Here is a 21144-nt window from a genome sequence, read left to right on the forward strand (position 1 = left end):
AGTGTGCCTATATTTCAGCCCACAAGCTAGAAGGTGAGCGTTCAAAAAGTTTTGCTGTGTCCATTGCACTTCAAAACAAGGCTATCAGGACTTAGTCTAGGGTCCGCGGGACTGGAAAATATTCCCCAAGTTCCGGGAAAGCGAGCCGAAGTTGATCAAAATTAGGATGCACGAAATGCGGTGTCGGCTAGTGTTTCAGTCTTAAAGTCAAGTGTGGCTATATTTCGCCCCACAAGCTCGAAAGTGAGCGTTCAAAAAGTTTTGCTCTGTCCATTTCAATGCAAAGCAAGGCGATCAGGAGTTAGTTTAGAGTCCCCGGGACTGGAAAATATCCCTCAAGTTCCGAGAAATCGATCCGAAAATGGTCAAAATCCCGATGCGCGTAAGGCGATCTTGGCTACTCTTTCAGTCTTAAAGTGAAGTGGGGCTATATTTCGGCCAAGAAGCTCCAAAGTGGGCGTTCAAAAATTTATGCTGTGCGCATTTCAGTGCAAACCAAGGCAATCCGGAGTTAGTTTAGAGTCCCCCGGACTGGAAAATATCCCAAAAGTTGCGTGAAATCGAGCTGAACTTGGTCTAACTCACGATGCGCGTGAGGCGGTCTCGGCTACTATTTCAGTCTGAAAGTGAAGTGGGATTCTATTTCGGCCCAGAAGCTACAAAGAGAGTGTTCAAAAAGCTTTCCTTTGTCCATTTCACTGAAAACCAAGGCCATCAGGAGTTAGTTTACAGCCCGCGGAAATGGAATATATCCCGAAGTTGGTCAAAATCACGATTTGCGCAAGACGGTCTCGGCTACACTTTCAGTCTTAAAGTGAAGTGGGGCTATATTTCGGCCCAGAAGCTCAAAAGTGAGCGTTCAAAAAGGTTTCCTGTATCCATTTCAATGCAAACCAAGGCATTCAGGGGTTACTTAAGAGTCCTCGGGACTGGAAAATATCCCCCAAGATCCGGTAAATCGAGCCGAAGTTGGTCAAAATCACGATGGGCGTAAGGTGGTCTCGGCTACTCTTTGAGTCTTAAAGTGAATTGGGGCTGTATTTCGGCCCAGAAGCTCGAAAGTGAGTGTTTAAAAAGTTTTGCTCTGTGACTTTCAGTGCAAACCAAGGCCATCAGAAGTTAGTTTAGAGTCCCCGGGACTGGACAATATCCCCCAAGTCCCGGGAAATCGAGCCGAAGTTGATCAAATTCATGATGCGCGTAACGTGGTCTCGGCTACTGTGTCAGTCCTAAAGTAAAGTGTGGCTATATTTCGGCCCACAAGCTCGAACGTGAGCGTTCAAAAAGTTTTGTTGTGTCCATTTGACTTCAAAACAAGGCCATCAGGACTTAGTTTAGCGTCCAAGGGACTGCAAAATATCCCCCAAGTTTCGGGAAATCCATTCGAAGTTCGTCAAAATTACGATGCGCGTAAGGCGGTCTCATCTACTCTTTCAGTCTTAAAGTAAAGTGGGGCTATATTTCTGCCTAGAAGCTCCAAAGTTGTGCTGTGTCCATTTCACTGAAAACCAAGGACATCAGGAGTTACTGAAGAGTCCCTTTGACTGGAGTATATCCCCCAAGTCTTGGGAAGTAAACGGAAAATATGTCAAAATCACGATTCGCTCAAGACGGTCTCGCCTACTCTTTCAGTCTTAAAGTAAAATGGGGCTCTATTTCGGACCAGAAGCTCGAGAGTGAGCGTTCAAAAACTTTCGCTGTGTCCATTTCACTGCAAACCAAGACAAGCAGGAGTTCGTTGAGAGTCCCCGGGACTGGAAAATATCCCCCAAGTTCCGGGATATCAACCCGAAGTTTGTCAAAATCACGATGCACGTAAGGCGGTCTCGGCTACTCTTTCAGTGTTAAAGTAATGGGGGACTATATTTTGGCCCAGAAGCTCGAAATTGAGTGTTCAAAAAGTTTTGCTGGCTCCATTTTACTGCAAACCAAGGCCATCAGGAGTTAGTTTAGAGTCCTCAGAACTGGAATATATCCCCTTAGTTCCGGCAAATCGAGCCGAAGTTGCTCAAAATCACGATGCACGTAAGGCGGTCTCGGCTACTCTTTCAGTCTTCAAGTGAAGTGGGGTTCTATTTCGGTCCAGAAGCTCGAAAGTATGCGTTCAAAAACTTTTTCTGTTTCCGTTTCACTGCAAACCAAGACCAGCACGAGTTAGTTTAGAGTCCCCGGGACTGGAAAATATTTCGCAAGTTCCGGGAAATCGAGCCGAAGTTGATCAAAATCACGATGCGCGAAACGTGGCCTCGGCTACCGTTTCATACTTAAAGTGAAGTATGGCTATATTTCGGCCCACAACCCCGAAAGTGAGCCTTCAAAAAGCTTTGCTGTGTCCATTTCACTGCAAAACAAGGCCATCGGCACCTAGTTTAGCGTCCAAGGGACTGGAAAATATCCCCCAAGCTCCGGGAAATCCACCCGAAGTTTCTCAAAATCACGATGCGCGTAAGGCGGTCTCGGCTACTTTTTCCGTATTAAAGTAAAGTGGGCTATATTTCGGCCCACAAGCTTGAAGGTGAGCGTTCAAAAAGTTTTGCTGTCTCCATTTCACTGCAAACCAAGGCCATCAAGAGTTAGTTTAGAGTCCCTGGGACCGGAAATATCCCCCAAGTTCCGGAATATCGACCCGAAGTTGGTCAAAATCACGATGCGCGCACGCCGGTCTCGGCTACTCTTTAAGTCGTAAGTGATGTGGGATTATATTTCGGCCTAAAAGCTCGAAAGTGTTCGTTCAAAAACTTGTGCTGTGTGAATTTCACTGCAAACCATGGCCATCAGGAGTTAGTTTAGAGTCCCCGGGACTGGAAAATATTCCCCAAGTTCCAGGAAAGCGAGCAGAAGTTGCTCAAAATCACGATGCGCGTAACGCGGTCTCGGCTACTGTTTCAGCCTAAAAGTGAAGTGTGGTATATTGAGGCCCACAAGCTCGAAAGTGAGGGTTCATAAAGTTTTGCTCTATCCATTTGACTGCAAACCAAGGCAATCAGGAGTTAGTTTAGAGTCCCCGGAACTGGAAAATATTCTCCAAGTTCCAGGAAATGGCGCCGAAGTTGATGAAAATTACGATGCGCGTAACGGGCTCTCGGTTATTCTTTCAGTCTTAAATTTAAGTAGGGCTATATTGCGGCACTGAAGCTCGAAGGTGAGCGTTCTGAATGTTTTGCTGTGTTCATTAAACTGCAAACCACGGTCATCGGGAGTTAGTTTAGCGTCCCCGGGACTTTAAATTATTCGCCAACTTGCGGGAAATCGAGCAAAGGTGGCCCAAAATCACGATGTGCGTAAGGCGGTCTCGGCTACTCTTTCAGTCTTAAAATGAAGTGGGGCTATATTTCGGCCGAGAAGCTCAACACCGAGCGTGCACTCCTTTTGCCTGTGTACATATCACTGAAAACTAAGTTCATCAGGAGTTAACATAGAGTCCTCGGGACTGGAAAATATTGGCCGAATTCCGGCAAATCGAGCCAAAGATGCTCAAAATCACGATGCGCCTAAGGCGGTCTCGGCTACTCGTTTACTCCGAAAATGAAGTGGGGCTATATTTCGGTTCTACAAGCTCGACACCGAGCGTGCTCTCCTTTTACCTGTGTCCATTTCACTAAGAACTAAGTCCATCAGGAGATAGTTTAGAATCCTCGAGACTGGAAGCTATCCTCCAAGTTTCGGCAAATTGAGCCATACTTTCTTAAAATTACGATAGGCGTACGGCAGTTTCGTTTACTCTTTCAGTCTTAAAATGAACTGGGGCTACATTTCGGCCTAGAAGCTCGACACCGAGCGTGCGCTCCTGTTACCTGTGACCATTTTACTGAAAACTAAGGCCATCAAGAGTTAGGGTAGAGTCCCCGGGACTGGAAAATATCCCCCAAGTTTTGGCATATCGAGCCATAGTGGCTAAAAATTTCGATGCGCTTAAGGCGGTTTCGTGTACACTTTCAGTCTTAAAATAAAGTGGGGCTATATTTCGGCCTACAACCTGGAAACCGAGCGTGCGCTCCTTTTACCTGTGTCCATTTCACTAAAAGTCAAGGCTTTCAGGAGTTAGTTTAGAGCTTCCGGGACTGGAAAATATCCCCCAAGTCCCAGGAAATCAAGGCGAAGTTCGACAAAATTACCAAGCGCGTAAGGCGGTCCCGGCTACTCTTTCAGTCTTAAAGTGAAGTGGGGCTATATTTTGGCCCAGAAGCTCGAACGTGAATGTTCAAAAAGTTTGGCTGTGTCCATTTCACTCAAAACCAAGGCCATCAGGAAGTAGTTCAGAGTGCCCAGGACTGGAAATTATCTCCCAAGTTCCTGGAAATCGAGCCGAAGTAGCCTAAAATCACGATGCGCGTAAGGCGGTCTCGGCTAGTCTTTCAGTCTTAAAGTGAAGTAGGGCTATGCTTCGGCCCAGAAGCTCAAAAGTGAGCGTTCAAAAAGTTGTGCTGTGTCCATTTCACTGCAAACCGAGGCAATCAGGAGTTAGTTTAGAGTCCCCGGTACCGGAAAATATCCCCCATTTCCCGGGAAATCGAGCCAAAGTTGCTCAAAATCACAATGCGCGTAAGGCGGTCCCGGTTACTCTTTCATTCTTAAAGTGAACTGGGGCAATATTTCCCCCCAGAAGCTCGAAAGTGAGCCTTCAAAAAGTTGTGCTGTGTCCATTTCACTCCAGAGCAAGGCCATCAGGAGTTACTTTGGAGTCCGCAGGACTGGAAAATATCCCTCAAGTTCCGGGAAATCGAGCCGAAGTTGGTCAAAATTACGATGGGCGTAAGGCGGTCTCGGCTACTCTTTCACTCTTAAAGTGAAGTGGAGCTATATTTCGGCCCAGAACGCTCAAAAGTGAGCGTTCAAAAAGTTTTCCTGTGTCCATTTTACTGCAGATCAAGGACGTCGGGGGTCAGTTTAGAGTCCCCGGGACTGGAAAATATCCCCCAAGTTCCGAGAAATTTAACCGAAGTTGGTCAAAATCACGACGCGCGTACAGCGGTCCCTGCTACTCTTTCAGGCTTAAAGTGAATAGGGGCAATATTTCGGCCCAGAAGCTCGAAACTGAGTGTTTAAAAAGTTTTGCTGTCTCCATTTCACTGCAAAACAAGGCCAGCACGACTTAGTTTAGCGTCAAAGGAACTGGAAATATCCCCCAAGTTACGGGAAATCCACCCGAAGTTACTCAAAATCACCATGCGCTTAAGGGGGTCGCGGCTACTCTTTCAGTCTTAAGGTAAAGTGGGCTTAGATTTAACTCCAGAAGCTCGAAAGTAAGGGTTCAAAAATTTTTGTGTCTATTTCACTCACATCTTAGACAATCAGGAGTGAGATTAGAGACTTTGGGACTGGAAAATATCTCCCAAGTTTCGCCAGATCGAGCCGAAGATCCTCAAAATCACAATGCGCGTAAGGCGCTCCCGCCTACTCTTTCAGTCTTAAAAAGAAGTAGGGCTATATTTCGGCCAGCAAGTTCGAAAGTGCGCGTTCAAAAAATGTTCCTGTGTCCCTTTAACTGCAAACTAAGGCCATCGGAAGTTAGTTTAGCTTCCCCGGGAATTGAAAATATTCGCCAACTTCCGGCAAATCGAACCGAAGTTGGTCAAAATTACGATGCGCGTAAGGCGGTCTCGGCTACTCTTTCAGTCTTAAAGTGAAGTAGGGCTATATTTCGGCCGAGAAGCTCGGAAGTGAGCGTTCAAAAAAATGTGCTGTGTCCATTTCACTGCAAACCAAGGCCATCAGCAGTTAGTTTAGGGTCCCCGGGACTGGAATATATCTCCGAAGTTCCGGGAAATCCAACGGAAGTTGGCCAAAATCACGATGCGCGTAAGACGGTCTCGGCTACTCTTTCAGTCTTAAAGTAAAGTGGGGCTATATTTCGGCCCAGAAGCTCGAAAGTGAACCTTTAAAAAGTTACGCTTTGTGCATTTAACTGCAAACCAAGGCCATCAGGAGTTAGTTTAAAGTCCCCCGGAGTCGAAAATCTCCCCCAAGGTGCAGGAGATGGAGCTGAACTGGGTCAAAATCACGATGCTCGTAAGGAGGTCTCGGCTACTATTTCAGTCTTAAAGTGAAGTACGGTTGTATTTCGGCCCAGAAGCTCGAAACTAAGCGTTCAAAAACTTTTCCTGCGTCCATTTCGCATCAAACCAAGGCCATCAAGAGTTAGTTTAGAGTCCCCGGGACTTGAAAATATCGCCAAAATTCTGGAAAATTGAGCGGAAGTCGCTCAAAATCACGATGCGCGTAAGGCGGTCTCGTCTACTCTTTCAGTCTTAAAGTGAAGTGGGGCTATATTTCATCCCAGAAGCTCGAAAATAAGCGTTCAAAAGTGTTACCTTGTTCATTTCACTGCAAACCAAGCCCATCAGGAGTTAGTTTAGACTGCTCGGGACTGGAAAATATCGCCCAAGTTCGGGGAAATCGAGCCGAATTTTGTCAAAATCACGATGCGCGTAAGGCGGTCTCGGCTACTCTTTGATTCTTAAAGTGAACTGGGGCTATATTTCGGCCGAGAAGCTAGAAAGTGAAAATTCAAAAAGTTTTGCTGTGTCCATTTCACCGCAAACCAAGCCAAATCAGCAGATTGTTTACAGTGTCCGGGACATCAAAATATCCCCCAAGTCCCGGGAAATCCAGCCGAAGTTTGTCAAAATCACGATGCGCGTAAAGCAGTCTCGGCTACTCTTTTAGTCTTAAAGTGACGTGGCTGTATATTTCGGCCCAGAAGCTCGAAAGTGAGCGTTCAAAAAGTTTTGCTCTCTCAATTTAACTAAAAACCAAGGCCATCATGAGTTAGTTTAGAGTCCGCGGGACTGAAAAATATCCCTTAAGTTCTGGCAACTCAAGCCGAAGTTGGTCAAAATCACGATGCGTCTAAGACGGTCTCGGCTACTCTTTCAGTCTTAAACTGAAGTGGGGCTATATTTCAGCTCAGAAGCCCGAAGGGGAGCGTTGAAATAGTTTTGCTCTCTCCATTTCAATGCAAACTAAGGCAATCACGAGTTACTTTAGAGTCCCCGGTACCGGAAAATATTCCTCATTTCCTGGGATATCGAGCAAAAGTTCGTCAAAATCACGATGCGCGTAAGGCGGTCTCGGCTATTCTTTCATTCTTAAAGTGAACTCGGGCTATATTTCGGCCCAGAAGCTCGAAAGTGAAAGTTCAAAAAGTTTTGCTGTGTCCATTTCACCGCGAACCTAGCCACATCAGGAGATAGTTTACAGTCTCCGGGACATCAAAATATCCCCCAAGTTCCGGGAAATCGAGCCGAAGTTTGTCAAAATCACGATGCGCGTAAAGCAGTCTCGGCTACTCTTTTAGTCTTAAAGTGACGTGGCTGTATATTTTGGCCCAGAAGCTCGAAAGTGAGCGTTCAAAAAGTTATGCTGTGCCCATTTCACTGCAAAGCAAGGCCCTCAGGAAGTAGTTTAGAGTCCCCGGAACTGGAAAATATCCTCCAAGTTCCGCCAAATCAAGACGAAGTTGGTCAAAATAACGATTCGCGTAAGGCGGTCTCGGCTACTCTTTGAGTCTGAAAGTGAAGTAGGGCTATATTTCGGTCCAGAAGCTCGAAAGTGAGCGTTCAAAAAGTTTTCCTCTCTCGATTTCACTGAAAACCAAGGCCATCATGAGTTAGTTTAGAGTCCCCGGGAGTGGAAAATATCTTTTAACTTCTGGCAACTCAAGCCGAAGTTGGTCAAAATCACGATGCGCCTAAGGCGGCCTCGGCTGCTCTTTCAGTCTCAAAGTGAAGTGGGGCTCTAAAGTGAGCGCTGCAAAAAATTTGCTATGTCCATTTCACTGCAAACCAAGGCCATCAGGAGTTAGTTTAGAGTCCCCGGGACTGCAATATATTTCCCAAATTCCGGAAAATCGAGAAGACGTTGCTCAAAATCACGATGCGCGCAAGACGGTCTTGGCTAGTCTTTCAGTCTTAAAGTGAAGTGGGGCTATATTTCGGCCCAGAAGCTCAAAAGTGAGCTTCAAAAAAGTTTTGCTGTATCCATTTCAATGCAAACGAAGGCCATCAGAGGTTACTTAAGAGTCTTCGGGACTGGAAAATATCCCCCCAAGTTCAGGGAAATTTAGCCGAAGTTGGTCAAAATCACGGTGCGCGTTAGGCGGTCTCGCTTACTGTTTCAGTCTTAAAGTGAAGTGAGGCTTTATTCCTGCCCAGGAGCTTGAAAGTGAGCATTCAAAAAGTTTCCCTGTGTTTATTTGACTGCAAAGCAAAGCCATCAGGAGCTAGTTTAGAGTCCCCGAGACTGGAAAATATCCCCTCAACTTCCGGGAAATCGAGTCGAAGTTGGTCAAAATCACGATTTGCGTAAGGTAGTGTCGGCTACTCTTTCAGTCTTAGAGTGAAGTGGGGCTATATTTCGGGCGAGAAGCCCGAAAGTGAGCGTTCAAAAAGTTTTGCTGTGTTCATTTCACTGCAAACCAAGGCCATCAGGAGTTAGTTTAGCGTCCCCGGGACAAGAAAATATGCCCCAAGGTCCGGGAAATTGAGCCGAGGTTGGTCAAAATCACGATGCCCCTAAAGTGGTCTCGGCTACTCTTTCTGTCTTAAAGGAGAACGGAAGGCTACAGGGTATAATTTTTGAAATGATCTGAAATTGTAGAAAGAACGTAAATTACAAAGAATCGATTGAAAAAAGTTCGTATTTCAGTGCAAATCAAATAGAAAACTAAGAGAACTCGCCAGAATTGAACATCCGCCATTTTGGTAGCATTCTCTTCCGGTTACTTCCAAATAAGGATTACCGTCCGCCATCTCGTGACGTCAAAGCGCTCATGCTTTCTTTCCTACTTTGCGTGCTCGCCTCCGCGTGCCATGTTTTGGTGTTCTCGCCCTTCATTAGTCGTGATTAGTCGCGGATTTTCGCAGCTATATTGTGTCTAGTTTGGGACAACAGAATGCTTGATAATGCAGTTACAAAATATGGCTGAGTTTGAACCCTATTCCTTCGAACCCGTGCGAAATTTCTCGGATTCCGATGGAGAAAATACAGCTGACGGCCAGAACGAGCTTGCAAGGAGGGGAAATACCTCTTGGTGTAATTGCGAGCATTGTGAAAACTGGGAAAATCAGCAGGAGAGAGAGTGTGTTTGCTGCCAAGAGATCGAAGAAGCCATGACAAAAATATCAGGTGAAATATTGTTGATTAGAAGGATAATAAATTTCATGAAACGATTCATTCACTGTTTTGATTTAGTCCTTGTATTTTCGCTTATGAAAACCCAGCCATTTGTTTTCCATTTGCCATTGCTGCTTTTTTATTATATGACTTAGATTTAGAGGATGATCCCCCTATTCGCTGTGTAAGTCGTCATCCTGATTTCGAAACTGTATGTTTGCGAAGAGAAGTGTTGGAGACGGCCATTGTTGGTTTGAGTCAGGAGCGTGGCATACGAGCGCCACGGGAACTTGTTAATGTGTACGTACCACATCTCCAACATTGTTAATCGTTTTGCTCTTTTCCTGGGATAATGTAGATTAGATCAATTTGCCACAGGCACGCTGTATGTCACAAATTCTGTAAGGATGTTAAAACATTTAATTGTCATTATAATACAAAATTCAGTTTGAGATACTTGATTAGCCCTATCAATACTGCAACACAATTTTGAAAGATATAAGTAGCTAAACTACACGAATCGTTTTAGTAACTGTAGACTTAGTGAAAGAATTATTCGTTCATTGAACTCAGTCGAGTACATTTTACACACACGGCCATTGCCTAAATTTCCTGTAGGTTCTACGAAATGAATTTAATAAACAGAAGCGACTGACAGTTCTGTGTAGCTACACCCCGATCAGCGGGTGATAGCAAATTGTCACGGCAATTGCAATGACCTTTCAGCCTTCCTTTCCATCATAACTTGAGCAAATTTGAAAAGATTTTGCAATACACGTTTCATTCGTATGTTTTCTTTTTGCAGTAATTATCGTTACGCAGCTTACCGCCAGTTTACTTGGTGGGTACATGACAGACTGGGGAGATACGTGAGAAAAGTAATCCCTGCTTGTGTAGTGAAAGCAATACGAGCCGTGTATCCAAACGCAGATGGGAATTACACGGGCTTTCGCACCCCTGATGAAAGTTACTCAGAAGTGGAATTATCCTGGATACAGGAGATTGTTAGAAATTAAATATAAATCATTCAGTTAGTTTCCTGTATTAAAACGAGATCTGTACTTCTCTGCAAGTCGTTCTTGGGTGGCCTGGGGGTTGGAGCGATGTTCGCGGCGGCGGGTTTGGGAGGTAGCAGGGGAACTTCAATGTCACCTTTCTTGAATGCAAGGAGAGAAACCATTAAATCATGCGTACGATTTTTCCTCGTATTGCGGTTTTGCAATCCACCCAACACTTCCCTTGGGGGAGACAAATTTGTGTTTCTTTGCACCCTCCTTGGTTTGGCCTTGGCTCCTTCCTACATTGTGGTTGTGGTCAAGAACAGCTAACTGGGTGCGAGCCCTCATGCCATCATATGAGTAGTGCTGCACTTTTTGGCAGTACTTCTTTGCCATGAGGCCATTGTACATTTCTAAAACGCCCGTGTGGATAAACTCGGCTAGCATGCCGATGTCCTTTAGAAGCGACTTTTTTAAGGCTACCTCCTTCAGGGTGTCATGAGCGGGGCTTCCAACCTTTAACCAGTCTTTCCTTCTCTCTGTTTCTCTTGGGATGGGTGGGTGTGCACAGTGGTGGAAATGCTGACATCCGTCCCAGTGGTGGATATTAGCCGTGTGGTAAACGATGGATTTCCATCGTTCCACACAGTGGGTAGCATTGCCCTGCGAGGTTTTCGCACACCACCAGAGGTGAGTTATGATGGAGTGTATCCAGGGTTTCAATGCCGCACATGGCTTTGATTGAGCCTTTTTGGATAGCTTCTTCTGAACAGACTTTGCTAAATGCCAAACATCGAAGTTGTGTTTGATGTGCGGCCTCTCTTTTTTCATGTGCGCTCTGACTTGCACGTGCCTATCTGTAGCAAGCTTTGCAATAGCCACTTGTTCCCGTTGTAGGTGATCTAGGCAACGTTTTAGGCCCTCCAGCTCCATCGCATTTGAATTTTTGACCTCTGTTACCTGGATCAGAGAGAAGTCAAGAACTTTAGATGAAGCTGTGTTCACAATGCTGTACGTGCCGTATTTAGCCGAGTGGCCTGGGCTGTCACAGCGACCATCACCTCCTCCTACAACCTCGGTGTTTCTCACTTCGTTAAGAATATCCACTTGATGCTCAGCAAATTTTTTGTTAACAATGGGGAAGAGGTACTTTTTCTGAGTAGAGCTAAAATTTCTCTGGCTAAAAAATTGGACGTTGGTTGCCTTTGTAAAATTAGCAATATTGCTGTAATCGTTGCCGGTAAATAGAATTCCAGCGCTGAACAGCAAATTTCCAGCGGCCATTGAACTTACAAACGGCTGTGTTTGCCATCGTAATGGTTGATCACAGCAACCAAGGCATTCAATAGTCGCAAGAGACCCCTTGGTCTTTAATGATGCTTTTTCCAAGTTCCGTCCACAGTTTGGACAGTGCACGTGACGAGAAAAAAGCTCTTTTAGTTTGCTTTCAAATACCAAGAACTTTCGCTCTTGGTGAAGATCACCGCAATCTTCATTAAGCCAGTTCGTGGACTCCTTTTCCTCGTCATCGTCAGGAATTTCAGTTTTTATATCGAAATCCTCGTCTTCGGAGTCGAAACTTTCACTAAATTCGCTAACTTCATAATCACTAAGGTCCGACATGTCCGATTCTTCATGATCTGAAACATCGGATGGATTCCACTCATCTTCAATTTCCTCTTCTTGGCAGTCAATTTGAGGAAAATCCGATGTGTCAATTTCGGAGAAATCCAACGTCCTCTTGCATTCTGGAAAATCTTTGCCAGAAACCCTAGGGACTTGCTCAGCGGGCACAACAGGGGAATCACTTAAGAGAGCGGCATAGCTGTGGTCATTCGCTACAGCGTGACGAACGTCTGCTAAGGGAATGGATTTAAATTTATGAGGTGAATGCACAACAAAAGGTAAATCTGTTTGACAAGCTTGGTCCACCATTGTTATTTCAGTGTCAGTAGAGGCATCCACCAAAACTATCTTTGAAATAGGTAGTTTTCTCCTCTTCCTTTGTGGTTTTTCTTTGTCACCGAAAGTCTGACTGACATTGTAATCAGGAACCGCAGAAGTCGTGACATTTGCATCTTGAAAAGGCTGCGCGACTTTCGCTCTGGATTGGCCCGACTCTTGCGAATTACTATCACAAGCATCCAGTATTTGATTGAGGGCCTAAAATAGCAAATACAATCTTGTGAACGAAGGATAATTTGTTTAAAGCTTGCTTGCCAGAAAAGTAACACGGCGGCCAAAAGGTCACGTCAGATCATATCAGTAGAGTCAGTTTTATACCGCGAATACATGACTTACCTCTTCGTGTAGAGCTCTATTTCTTCGGCGCTCGCTGGACGGCCTTAGGCTTAACTTTTTTGTGTGTTGAAACAAAGTTGGAACGGCATCCTCTTTTAAGCGACGTCTGCTTAAATTGTCTGGCAAAATATCTAGTCGGTACTCACTTGCAAAACACGTGGGCTCAAAGTGTTCGGAACAGACGTGGCAGTGCTTCATTTGGGGCAAATTTTCTCTCTTTATCTGAGCAAGCCATTTGCTTAAAAGGCCTTTATCTTTTAAAGGAAGGCGATGAAAGCTTATTCCTCTTTTAGAATCTCTAGGTGATCTATTGGAACAGCCTACGGCAATGCAGTGAACCATTTTCCATCCGAGCAAAAAAATTAAATTTGGCGCGAACGCAAGTGAGCGCAATGACGTCATGCCATGCAGCCCAGCCTTCAACATGGCGGTCAAAATGGCGGACCTACATAGTATGAATGTCGTCAGCAATTTTCCAGTCAAAACGCGTTAAGAAAGGACAAATATGGACAAATACTGTAATTTTTACTCAAAACAAACTATTTGCTCTGTTGCAAATATGCAACGATAACTTCGTTTTTCACCTTCCATTCTCCTTTAAAGTGAAGTGGGGCTTTATTTCGGGCCAGAAGCCCGAAAGTGAGCGTTCAAAAAGTTTTGCTGTGTGCATTTCACTGCAAACCAAAGCTATCAAAAGTTGGTTTAGGGTCCCCGGGTCTGGAAAATATTCCCCAAGTTCCGGGGAATCGAGCCGAAGTTGATCAATATCACGATGCGCGAAATGCGGTCTCGGCTACTGTTTCAGTCTTAAAGTGAAGTGGGGTTATATTTCGGCCCAGAAGCCCGTAAGTGAGCCTTCAAAAAGTTTTGCTGTGTTCTTTGACTTAAAAACAAGGCCATCACGAGTTAGTTTAGCGTCTCTGGCACTGGAAAATATTCCCCAAGTTCCGGGAAAGCGAGCCGAAGTTGATCAAAATCACGATGCGCGAAATGCGGTCTCGGCTACTGTTTCAGTCTTAAAATAAAGTGTGGCTATATTTCGGCCCAGAAGCTCCAAAGTGGGCGTTCAAAAAGTTTTGCTGTGTCCATTTCACTGCAAAACAAGGCCATCAGGACTTAGTTTAGCGTCCAAGGGACTGGAAAATGTTCCTCAAGTTCCGGGAGATCCACCCGAAGTTTGTCAAAATCACAATGCGCGTAAGGCGATCTCGGTTACTCTTTAAGTCTTAAAAAGTGGGGCTTTATTTCGGCCAGGAAGCTCGAAGGTGAGCGTTCAAAAAGTTTTGCTCTGTCCATTTCACTGCAAACCAAGGCCATGAGGAGTTAGTTTAGAGCTCCTGGGACTGGAAAATATCCCACAAGTTCCGGAATATCGACCGGAAGTTTGTCAAACTCACGATGCGAGCAAGGCGGTCTCGGCTACTCTTTCAGTCTTAAGTGAAGTGGGGCTATATTTCGGCCCAGAATCTCGAAAGTGTGCATTCAAAAAATTGTGCTGTGTCCATTTCAATGCAAACCAAGGCCATCAGGAGTTAGTTTAGAGTCCCCGGGACTGGAACATGTCCCCCAAGTCCTGGGAATTTGAGCCGAAGTTGATCAAATTCATGATGCGCGTAACGTGGTCTCGGCTACTGTTTCAGTCTTAAAGTCAAGTGTGCCTATATTTCGGCCCACAAGCTAGAAAGTGAGCGTTCAAAAAGTTTTGCTGTATCCATTTCACCTCTAAACAAGGCTATCAGGACTTAGTTTAGGGTCCCCGGGACTGGAAAATATTCCCCAAGTTCCGGGAAAGCGAGCCGAAGTTGTTCAAAATCACGATGCGCGAAATGTGGTCTCGGCTACTGTTTCAGTCTTAAAGTAAAGTGTGGCTATATTTCGGCCCACAAGTTCGAAAGTGAGCGTTCAAAAAGTTTTGCTCTGTCCATTTCAATGCAAAGCAAGGCGATCAGGAGTTAGTTTAGAGTCCCCGGGACTGGAAAATATTGCCCAAGTTCCGAGAAATCGATTCGAAAATGGTCAAAATCACGATGCGCGTAAGGCGATCTCGGCTACTCTTTCAGTCTTAAAGTGAAGTGGGGCGCTATTTCGGCCCAGAAGCTCCAAAGTGGGCGTTCAAAAATTTATGCTGTGCGCATTTCAGTGCAAACCAAGGCCATCCGGAGTTAGTTTAGAGTCCCGCGGACTGGAAAATATCCCAAAAGTTGAGTGAAATCGAGCTCAACTTGGTCTAACTCACGATGCGCGTGAAACCGTCTCGGCTACTATTTCAGCCTGAAAGTGAAGTGGGATTCTATTTCGGCCCAGAAGCTACAAAGAGAGTGTTCAAAAAGCTTTCCTTTGTCCATTTGACTGAAAACCAAGGCCATCAGGAGTTAGTTTAGAGCCCGCGGAAATGGAATATATCTCCCAAGTTCCGGGAAACCGACCCGAAGTTGGTCAAAATCACGATTTGCGCAAGACGATCTCGGCTACTCTTTCAGTCTTGAAGTAAATGGGGCTATATTTCGGTCCTGAAGCTCGAGAGTGAGCGCTCAAAAAGTTTCCCTGTGTCCATTTCACTAAAAACCAAGACAATCAGGAGTTAGTTTAGAGTTCCCGGGACTGGAAAATATTCCCCAAGTTCGGGCAAATCGAGCCGAAGTTGGTCAAAATCACGGTGCGGTTAAGGCGGTGTCGGCTACTCCTTCAGTCTTAAAGTGAAGTGGGGCTCTATTTCGGCTCACAAGCTCAAAGCTCAAAAAAAATTACTGTGTCTATTTCACTGCAAACCAAGGCTATCAGTAGTTAATTTAGAGTCCCCGGTAGTGGAATGTATTTCCCAAGTTCCGGAAAATCGAGAAGACGTTGGTCAAAATCATGATGCGCGTAAGACGGTCTCGGCTACTCTTTCAGTCTTAAAGTGAAGTGAGGCTATATTTCGGCCAAGAAGCTCAAAAGTGAGCGTTTAAAAAGTTTTGCTGTATCCATTTCGATGCAAATCAAGGCCATTAGGGGTTACTTAAGAGTCCTTGAGACTGGAAAATGTCCCCCAAGTTCCGGTAAATCGAGCCGAAGTTGGTCAAAATCACGATTTGCGTAAGGTGGTCTCGGCTAATGTGTCAGTCTTAAAGTGAAGTGGGGCAATATTTCGGCCTAGAAGCTCGAAAGTGAGTGTTTAAAAAGTTTTTCTCTGTCACTTTCAGTGCAACCCAAGGCCATCAGAAGTTAGTTTAGAGTCCCCGGGACTGGACAATATCCCCCAAGTCCCGGGAAATCCAGCCGAAGTTGATCAAATTCATGATGCGCGTAACGTGGTCTCGGCTAGTGTGTCAGTCCTAAAGTGAAGTGTGGCTATATTTCGGCCCACAAGCTAGAAAGTGAGCGTTCAAAAAGTTTTGTTGTGTCCGTTTTACTTCAAAACAAGGTCATCAGGACTTAGTTTAGCGTCCAAGGGACTGCAAAATATGCCCCAAGTTCCGGGAAATCCATTCGAAGTTCGTCAAAATTACGATGCGCGTAAAGCGGTCTCATCTACTCTTTCAGTCTTAAAGTAAAGTCGGGCTATATTTCTGCCCAGAAGCTCCAAAGTTGTGCTCTGTCTATTTCACTGAGAACCAAGGCCATCAGGAGCTACTGTAGAGTCCCTTTGACTGGAATAAATCCCCCAAGTCTCGGGAAATAAAGGCGAAATTGGTCAAAATCACGATTCGCTCAAGACGGTCTCGCCTACTCTTTCAGTCTTATAGTAAAATGGGGCTCTATTTCGGCCCAGAAGCTCGAGAGTGAGCGTTCAAAAACTTTCGCTGTGTCCATTTCACTGCAAACCAAGACAAGCAGGAGTTAGTTGAGAGTCCCCGGGACTGGAAAATATCCCCCAAGTTCCGGGAAATCAACCCGAAGTTTGTCAAAATCACGATGCACGTAAGGCGGTCTCGGCTACTCTTTCAATGTTAAAGTAATGGGGGGCTATATTTTGGCCCAGAAGCTCGAAATTGAGTGTTCAAACAGTTTTGATGGGTCCATTTTACTGCAAACCAAGGCCTTCAGGAATTAGTTTAGAGTCCTCAGAACTGGAATATATCCCCTTAGTTCCGGCAAATCGAGCCGAAGTTGCTCAAAATCACGATGCACGTAAGGCGGTCTCGGCTACTCTTTCAGTCTTCAAGTGAAGTGGGGTTCTATTTCGGTCCAGAAGCTCGAAAGTATGCGTTCAAAAACTTTTTCTGTTTCCGTTTCACTGCAAACCAAGACCAGCACGAGTTAGTTTAGAGTCCCCGGGACTGGAAAATATTTCGCAAGTTCCGGGAAATCGAGCCGAAGTTGATCAAAATCACGATGCGCGAAACGTGGTCTCGGCTACTGTTTCAGTCTTAAAGTGAAGTATGGCTATATTTCGGCCCACAACCTCGAAAGTGAGCCTTCAAAAAGCTTTGCTGTGTCCATTTCACGGCAAAACAAGGCCATCGGCACCAAGTTTAGCGTCAGAGGGAGTGGAAAATATCCCCCAAGCTCCCGGAAATCCACCCGAAGTTTGTCAAAATCACGATGCGCGTAAGGCGGTCTCGGCTACTTTTTCAGTATTAAAGTAAAGTGGGCTATATTTCGGCCCAGAAGCTTGAAGGTGAGCGTTGAAAAAGTTTTGCTGTCTCCATTTCACTGCAAACCAAGGCCATCAAGAGATAGTTTAGAGTCCCTGGGACTAGAAAATATCCCCCAAGTTCCGGAATATCGACCCGAAGTTGGTGAAAATCACGATGCGCGCGCGCCGGTCTCGGCTACTCTTTAAGTCGTAAGTAATGTGGAACTATATTTCGGCCTAAAAGCTCGAAAGTGTTCGTTCAAAAACTTGTGCTGTGTGAATTTCACTGCAAACCATGGCCATCAGGAGTTAGTTTAGAGTCCCCGGGACTGGAAAATATTCCCCAAGTTCTAGGAAAGCGAGAAAAAGTTTCTCAAAATCACGATGCGCCTAACGCGGTCTCGGCTACTGTTTCAGTCTTAAAGTGAAGTGTGGCTCTATTTAGGCCCACAAGCTCGAAAGTGAGCGTTCATAAAGTTTTGCTGTGTCCGTTTCACTGCAAACGAAGGCAATCAGGAGTTAGTTTAGAGTCCCCGGAACTGGAAAATATTCTCCAAGTTCAAGGAAATGGCGGCGAAGTTGATGAAAATTACGATGCGCGTAACGGGCTCTCGGTTATTCTTTCAGTCTTAAATTTAAGTAGGGCTATATTGCGGCACTGAAGCTCGAAGGTGAGCGTTCAGAATGTTTTGCTGTGTTCATTAAATTGAAAAAGAAGGTCATCGGGAGTTAGTTTAGCGTCCCCGGGACTTTAAATTATTCGCCAACTTGCGGGAAATCGAGCAAAAGTGGCCCAAAATCACGATGCGCGTAAGGCGGTCTCGGCTACTCTTTCAGTCTTAAAATTAAGGGGGGCTATATTTTGACCTAGAAGCTCGAGACCGGGCGTGCGCTAATTTTACCTGTGTCCATTTCACTGACATCTTAGGCCATCAGGAGTTAGTTTAGAGTCCTTGGGACTGGAAAATATTTCGCAAATTCTGGCAGATGGAGCCAAAGTTGCTCAAAATCACGATGCGCGTAAGGCGATCTCGGCTACTCTTTCAGTCTTAAAATGAAGTGGGGCTATATTTCGGCCGAGAAGCTCAACACCGAGCGTGCGCTCCTTTTGCCTGTGTACATATCACTGAAAACTAAGTTCATCAGGAGTTAACATAGAGTCCTCGGGACTGGAAAATATTGCCCGAATTCCGGCAAATCGAGCCAAAGATGCTCAAAATCACGATGGGCGTAAGGCGGTCTCGGCTACTCGTTTACTCCGAAAATGAAGTGGGGCTATATTTCGGTTCTACAAGCTCGACACCGAGCGTGCTCTCCTTTTACCTGTGTCCATTCCACTAGGAACTAAGTCCATCAGGAGATAGTTTAGAATCCTCGAGACTGGAAGCTATCCTCCAAGTTTCGGCCAATTGAGCCATACTTTCTTAAAATTAGGATAGGCGTACGGCAGTTTCGTTTACTCTTTCAGTCTTAAAATGAACTGGGGCTACATTTCGGCCTAGAAGCTCGACACCGAGTGTGCGCTCCTGATAACTGTGACCATTTTACTGAAAACTAAGGCCATCAAGAGTAGAGTCCCCGGGACTGGAAAATATCCCCCAAGTCTTGGCATATCGAGCCATAGTGGCTGAAACTTTCGATGCGCTTAAGGCGGTTTCGTGTACACTTTCAGTCTTAAAATAAAGTGGGGCTATATTTCGCCTACAACCTGGAAACCGAGCGTGCACTCCTTTTACTTGTGTCTATTTCACTAAAAACCAAGGCATTCAGGAGTGAGTTTAGAGCTTCCGGGACTGGAAAATATCCCCCAAGTCCCAGGAAATCAAGCCGAAGTTCGACAAAATTACCATGCGCGTAAGGCGGTCCCGGCTACACTTTCAGTCTTAAAGTGAAGTGGGGCTATATTTCGGCCCAGAAGCTCGAAAGTGAACGTTCAAAAAGTTTGGCTGTGTCCATTTCACTCAAAACCAAGGCCATCAGAAGTTAGTTTAGAGTGCCCGGGACTGGGAAATATCTCCCAAGTTCTGGGAAATCGAGCCGAAGTAGCCCAAATTCACGATGCCCGTAAGGCGGTCTCGGCTATTCTTTCAGTCTTAAAGTGAAGTACGGTTGTATTTCGGCCCAGAAGCTCGAAACTGAGCGTTCAAAAAGTTTTCCTGCGTCCATTTCACATCAAACCAAGGCCATCAGGAGTTAGTTTAGAGTGCCCGGGACTTGAAAAGATCGCCAAAATTCTAGAAAATCGAGCGGAAGTTGCTCAAAATCACAATGCGCGTAAGGCGGTCTCGCCTACTCTTTCAGTCTTAAAGTGAAGTGGGGCTATATTTCATCCCAGAGGCTCGAAAATAAGCGTTCAAAAAGTGTTACCTTGTTCATTTCACTGCAAACCAAGGCCATCAGGAGTTAGTTTAGACTGCTCGGGACTGGAAAATATCGCCCAAGTTCGGGGAAATCGAGCCGAATTTTGTCAAAATCACGATGCGCGTAGGGCGGTCTCGGCTACTCTTTGATTCTTAAAGTAAACTGGGGCTTTATTTCGGCCGAGAAGCTAGAAAGTGAAAGTTCAAAACGTTTTGCTGTGTTCATTTCACTGCAAACCAAGGCCATCAGGAGTTAGTTTAGACTGCTCGGGACTGGAAAATATCGCCCAAGTTCGGGGAAATCGAGCCGAATTTTGTCAAAATCACGATGCGCGTAAGGCGGTCTCGGCTACTCTTTCATTCTTAAAGTGAAGTGGGGCTATATTTCGGCCCAGAAGCTCGAAAGTGAAAGTCGAAAAAGTTTTGCTGTGTCCATTTCACCGCAAACCAAGCCACATCAGCAGATTGTTTACAGTGTCCGGGACATCAAAATATCCCACAAGTCGCGGGAAATTGAGCCGAAGTTTGTCAACATCACGATGCGCGTAAAGCAGTCTCGGCTACTCTTTTAGTCTTAAAGTGACGTGGCTGTATATTTCGGCCCAGAAGCTCGAAAGTGAGCGTTCAAAAAGTTTTGCTCTCTCAATTTAACTGAAAACCAAGGCCATCATGAGTTAGTTTAGAGTCCGCGGGACTAAAAATTATCCCTTAAGTGCTGGCAACTCAAGCCGAAGTTGGTCAAAATCACGATGCGTCTAAGACGGTCTCGGCTACTCTTTCAGTCTTAAAGTGAAGTGGGGCTATATTTCGGCCCAGAATTTCGAAACTAAGCGTTCAAAAAAAAATTTCCTGTGTCCATTTCACTACAGACCAAGGCCATCAGGGGTTAGTTTAGAGTCCTTGGATCTTGAATATATTCCCGAAGTTGCGGGAAATCGAGCCGAAGTTGGTCAAAATCACGATGCGCGTAAGACGGTCTCGGCTACTCTTTCAGTCTTAAACTGAAGTGGGGCTATATTTCGGCTCAGAAGCCCGAAGGGGAGCGTTGAAAAAGTTTTGCTCGCTCAATTTCAATGCAAACCAAGGCAATCAGGAGTTAATTTAGAGTCCCCGGTACCGGAGAATATTCCCCATTTCCTGGGAAATCGAGCCAAAGTTGGTCAAAATCACGATGCGCGTAAGGCGGTCTCGGCTATTCTTTCATTTTTAAAGTGAACTCGGGCTATATTTCGGCCCAGAAGCTCGAAAGTGAAAGTTCAAAAAGTTTTGCTGTGTCCATTTCACCGCGAACCAAGCCACATCAGGAGATAGTTTACAGTCTCCGGGAGATCAAAATATCCCCCAAGTTCCGGGAAATCGAGCCGAAGTTTGTGAAAATCACGATGCGCGTAAAGCAGACTCGGCTACTCTTTTAGTCTTAAAGTGACGTGGCTGTATATTTTGGCCCAGAAGCTCGAAAGTGAGCGTTCAAAAAGTTATGCTGTGCCCATTTCACTGCAAAGCAAGGCCCTCAGGAAGTAGTTTACAGTCTCCAGAGCTTGAAAATATCCTCCAAGTTCCGCCAAATCGAGACGAAGTTGGTCAAAATAACGATTCGCGTAAGGCGGTCTCGGCTACTCTTTGAGTCTGAAGGTGAAGTAGGGCTATATTTCGGTCCAGAAGCTCGAAAGTGAGCGTTCAAAAAGTTTTGCTCTCTCAATTTCACTGAAAACCAAGGCCATCATGAGTTAGTTTAGAGTCCCCGGGACTGCAATATATTTCCCAAATTCCGGAAAATCGAGAAGACGTTGGTCAAAATCACGATGCGCGCAAG

General features: G+C 45.4%; 1 protein-coding gene and 1 pseudogene across 1 annotated transcript; one reads left to right on the forward strand and one right to left on the reverse strand.

The window, feature by feature from the left end:
• The first annotated feature begins 8712 nt into the window (after nt 1–8712).
• Nucleotides 8713–10175, forward strand: LOC149108526 (P2X purinoceptor 7-like). Its single transcript, XM_089294500.1, has 3 exons — nt 8713–9126; nt 9270–9414; nt 9920–10175. The coding sequence occupies exons 1-3, from the start codon at nt 8904–8906 to the stop codon at nt 10128–10130; spliced, it is 579 nt and encodes a 192-aa protein (XP_089150626.1). The 5' UTR covers nt 8713–8903; the 3' UTR covers nt 10131–10175.
• On the reverse strand, nt 10146–12993 carry LOC149108527 (uncharacterized; annotated as a pseudogene).
• Between the last annotated feature and the right edge of the window lie 8151 nt (nt 12994–21144).

Source organism: Orbicella faveolata, unplaced genomic scaffold (assembly GCF_042242905.1).
Source record: "Orbicella faveolata isolate gen_17 unplaced genomic scaffold, um_ofav_v1 contig_25, whole genome shotgun sequence".
NCBI classification, from domain to species: Eukaryota; Metazoa; Cnidaria; class Anthozoa; order Scleractinia; family Merulinidae; genus Orbicella; species Orbicella faveolata.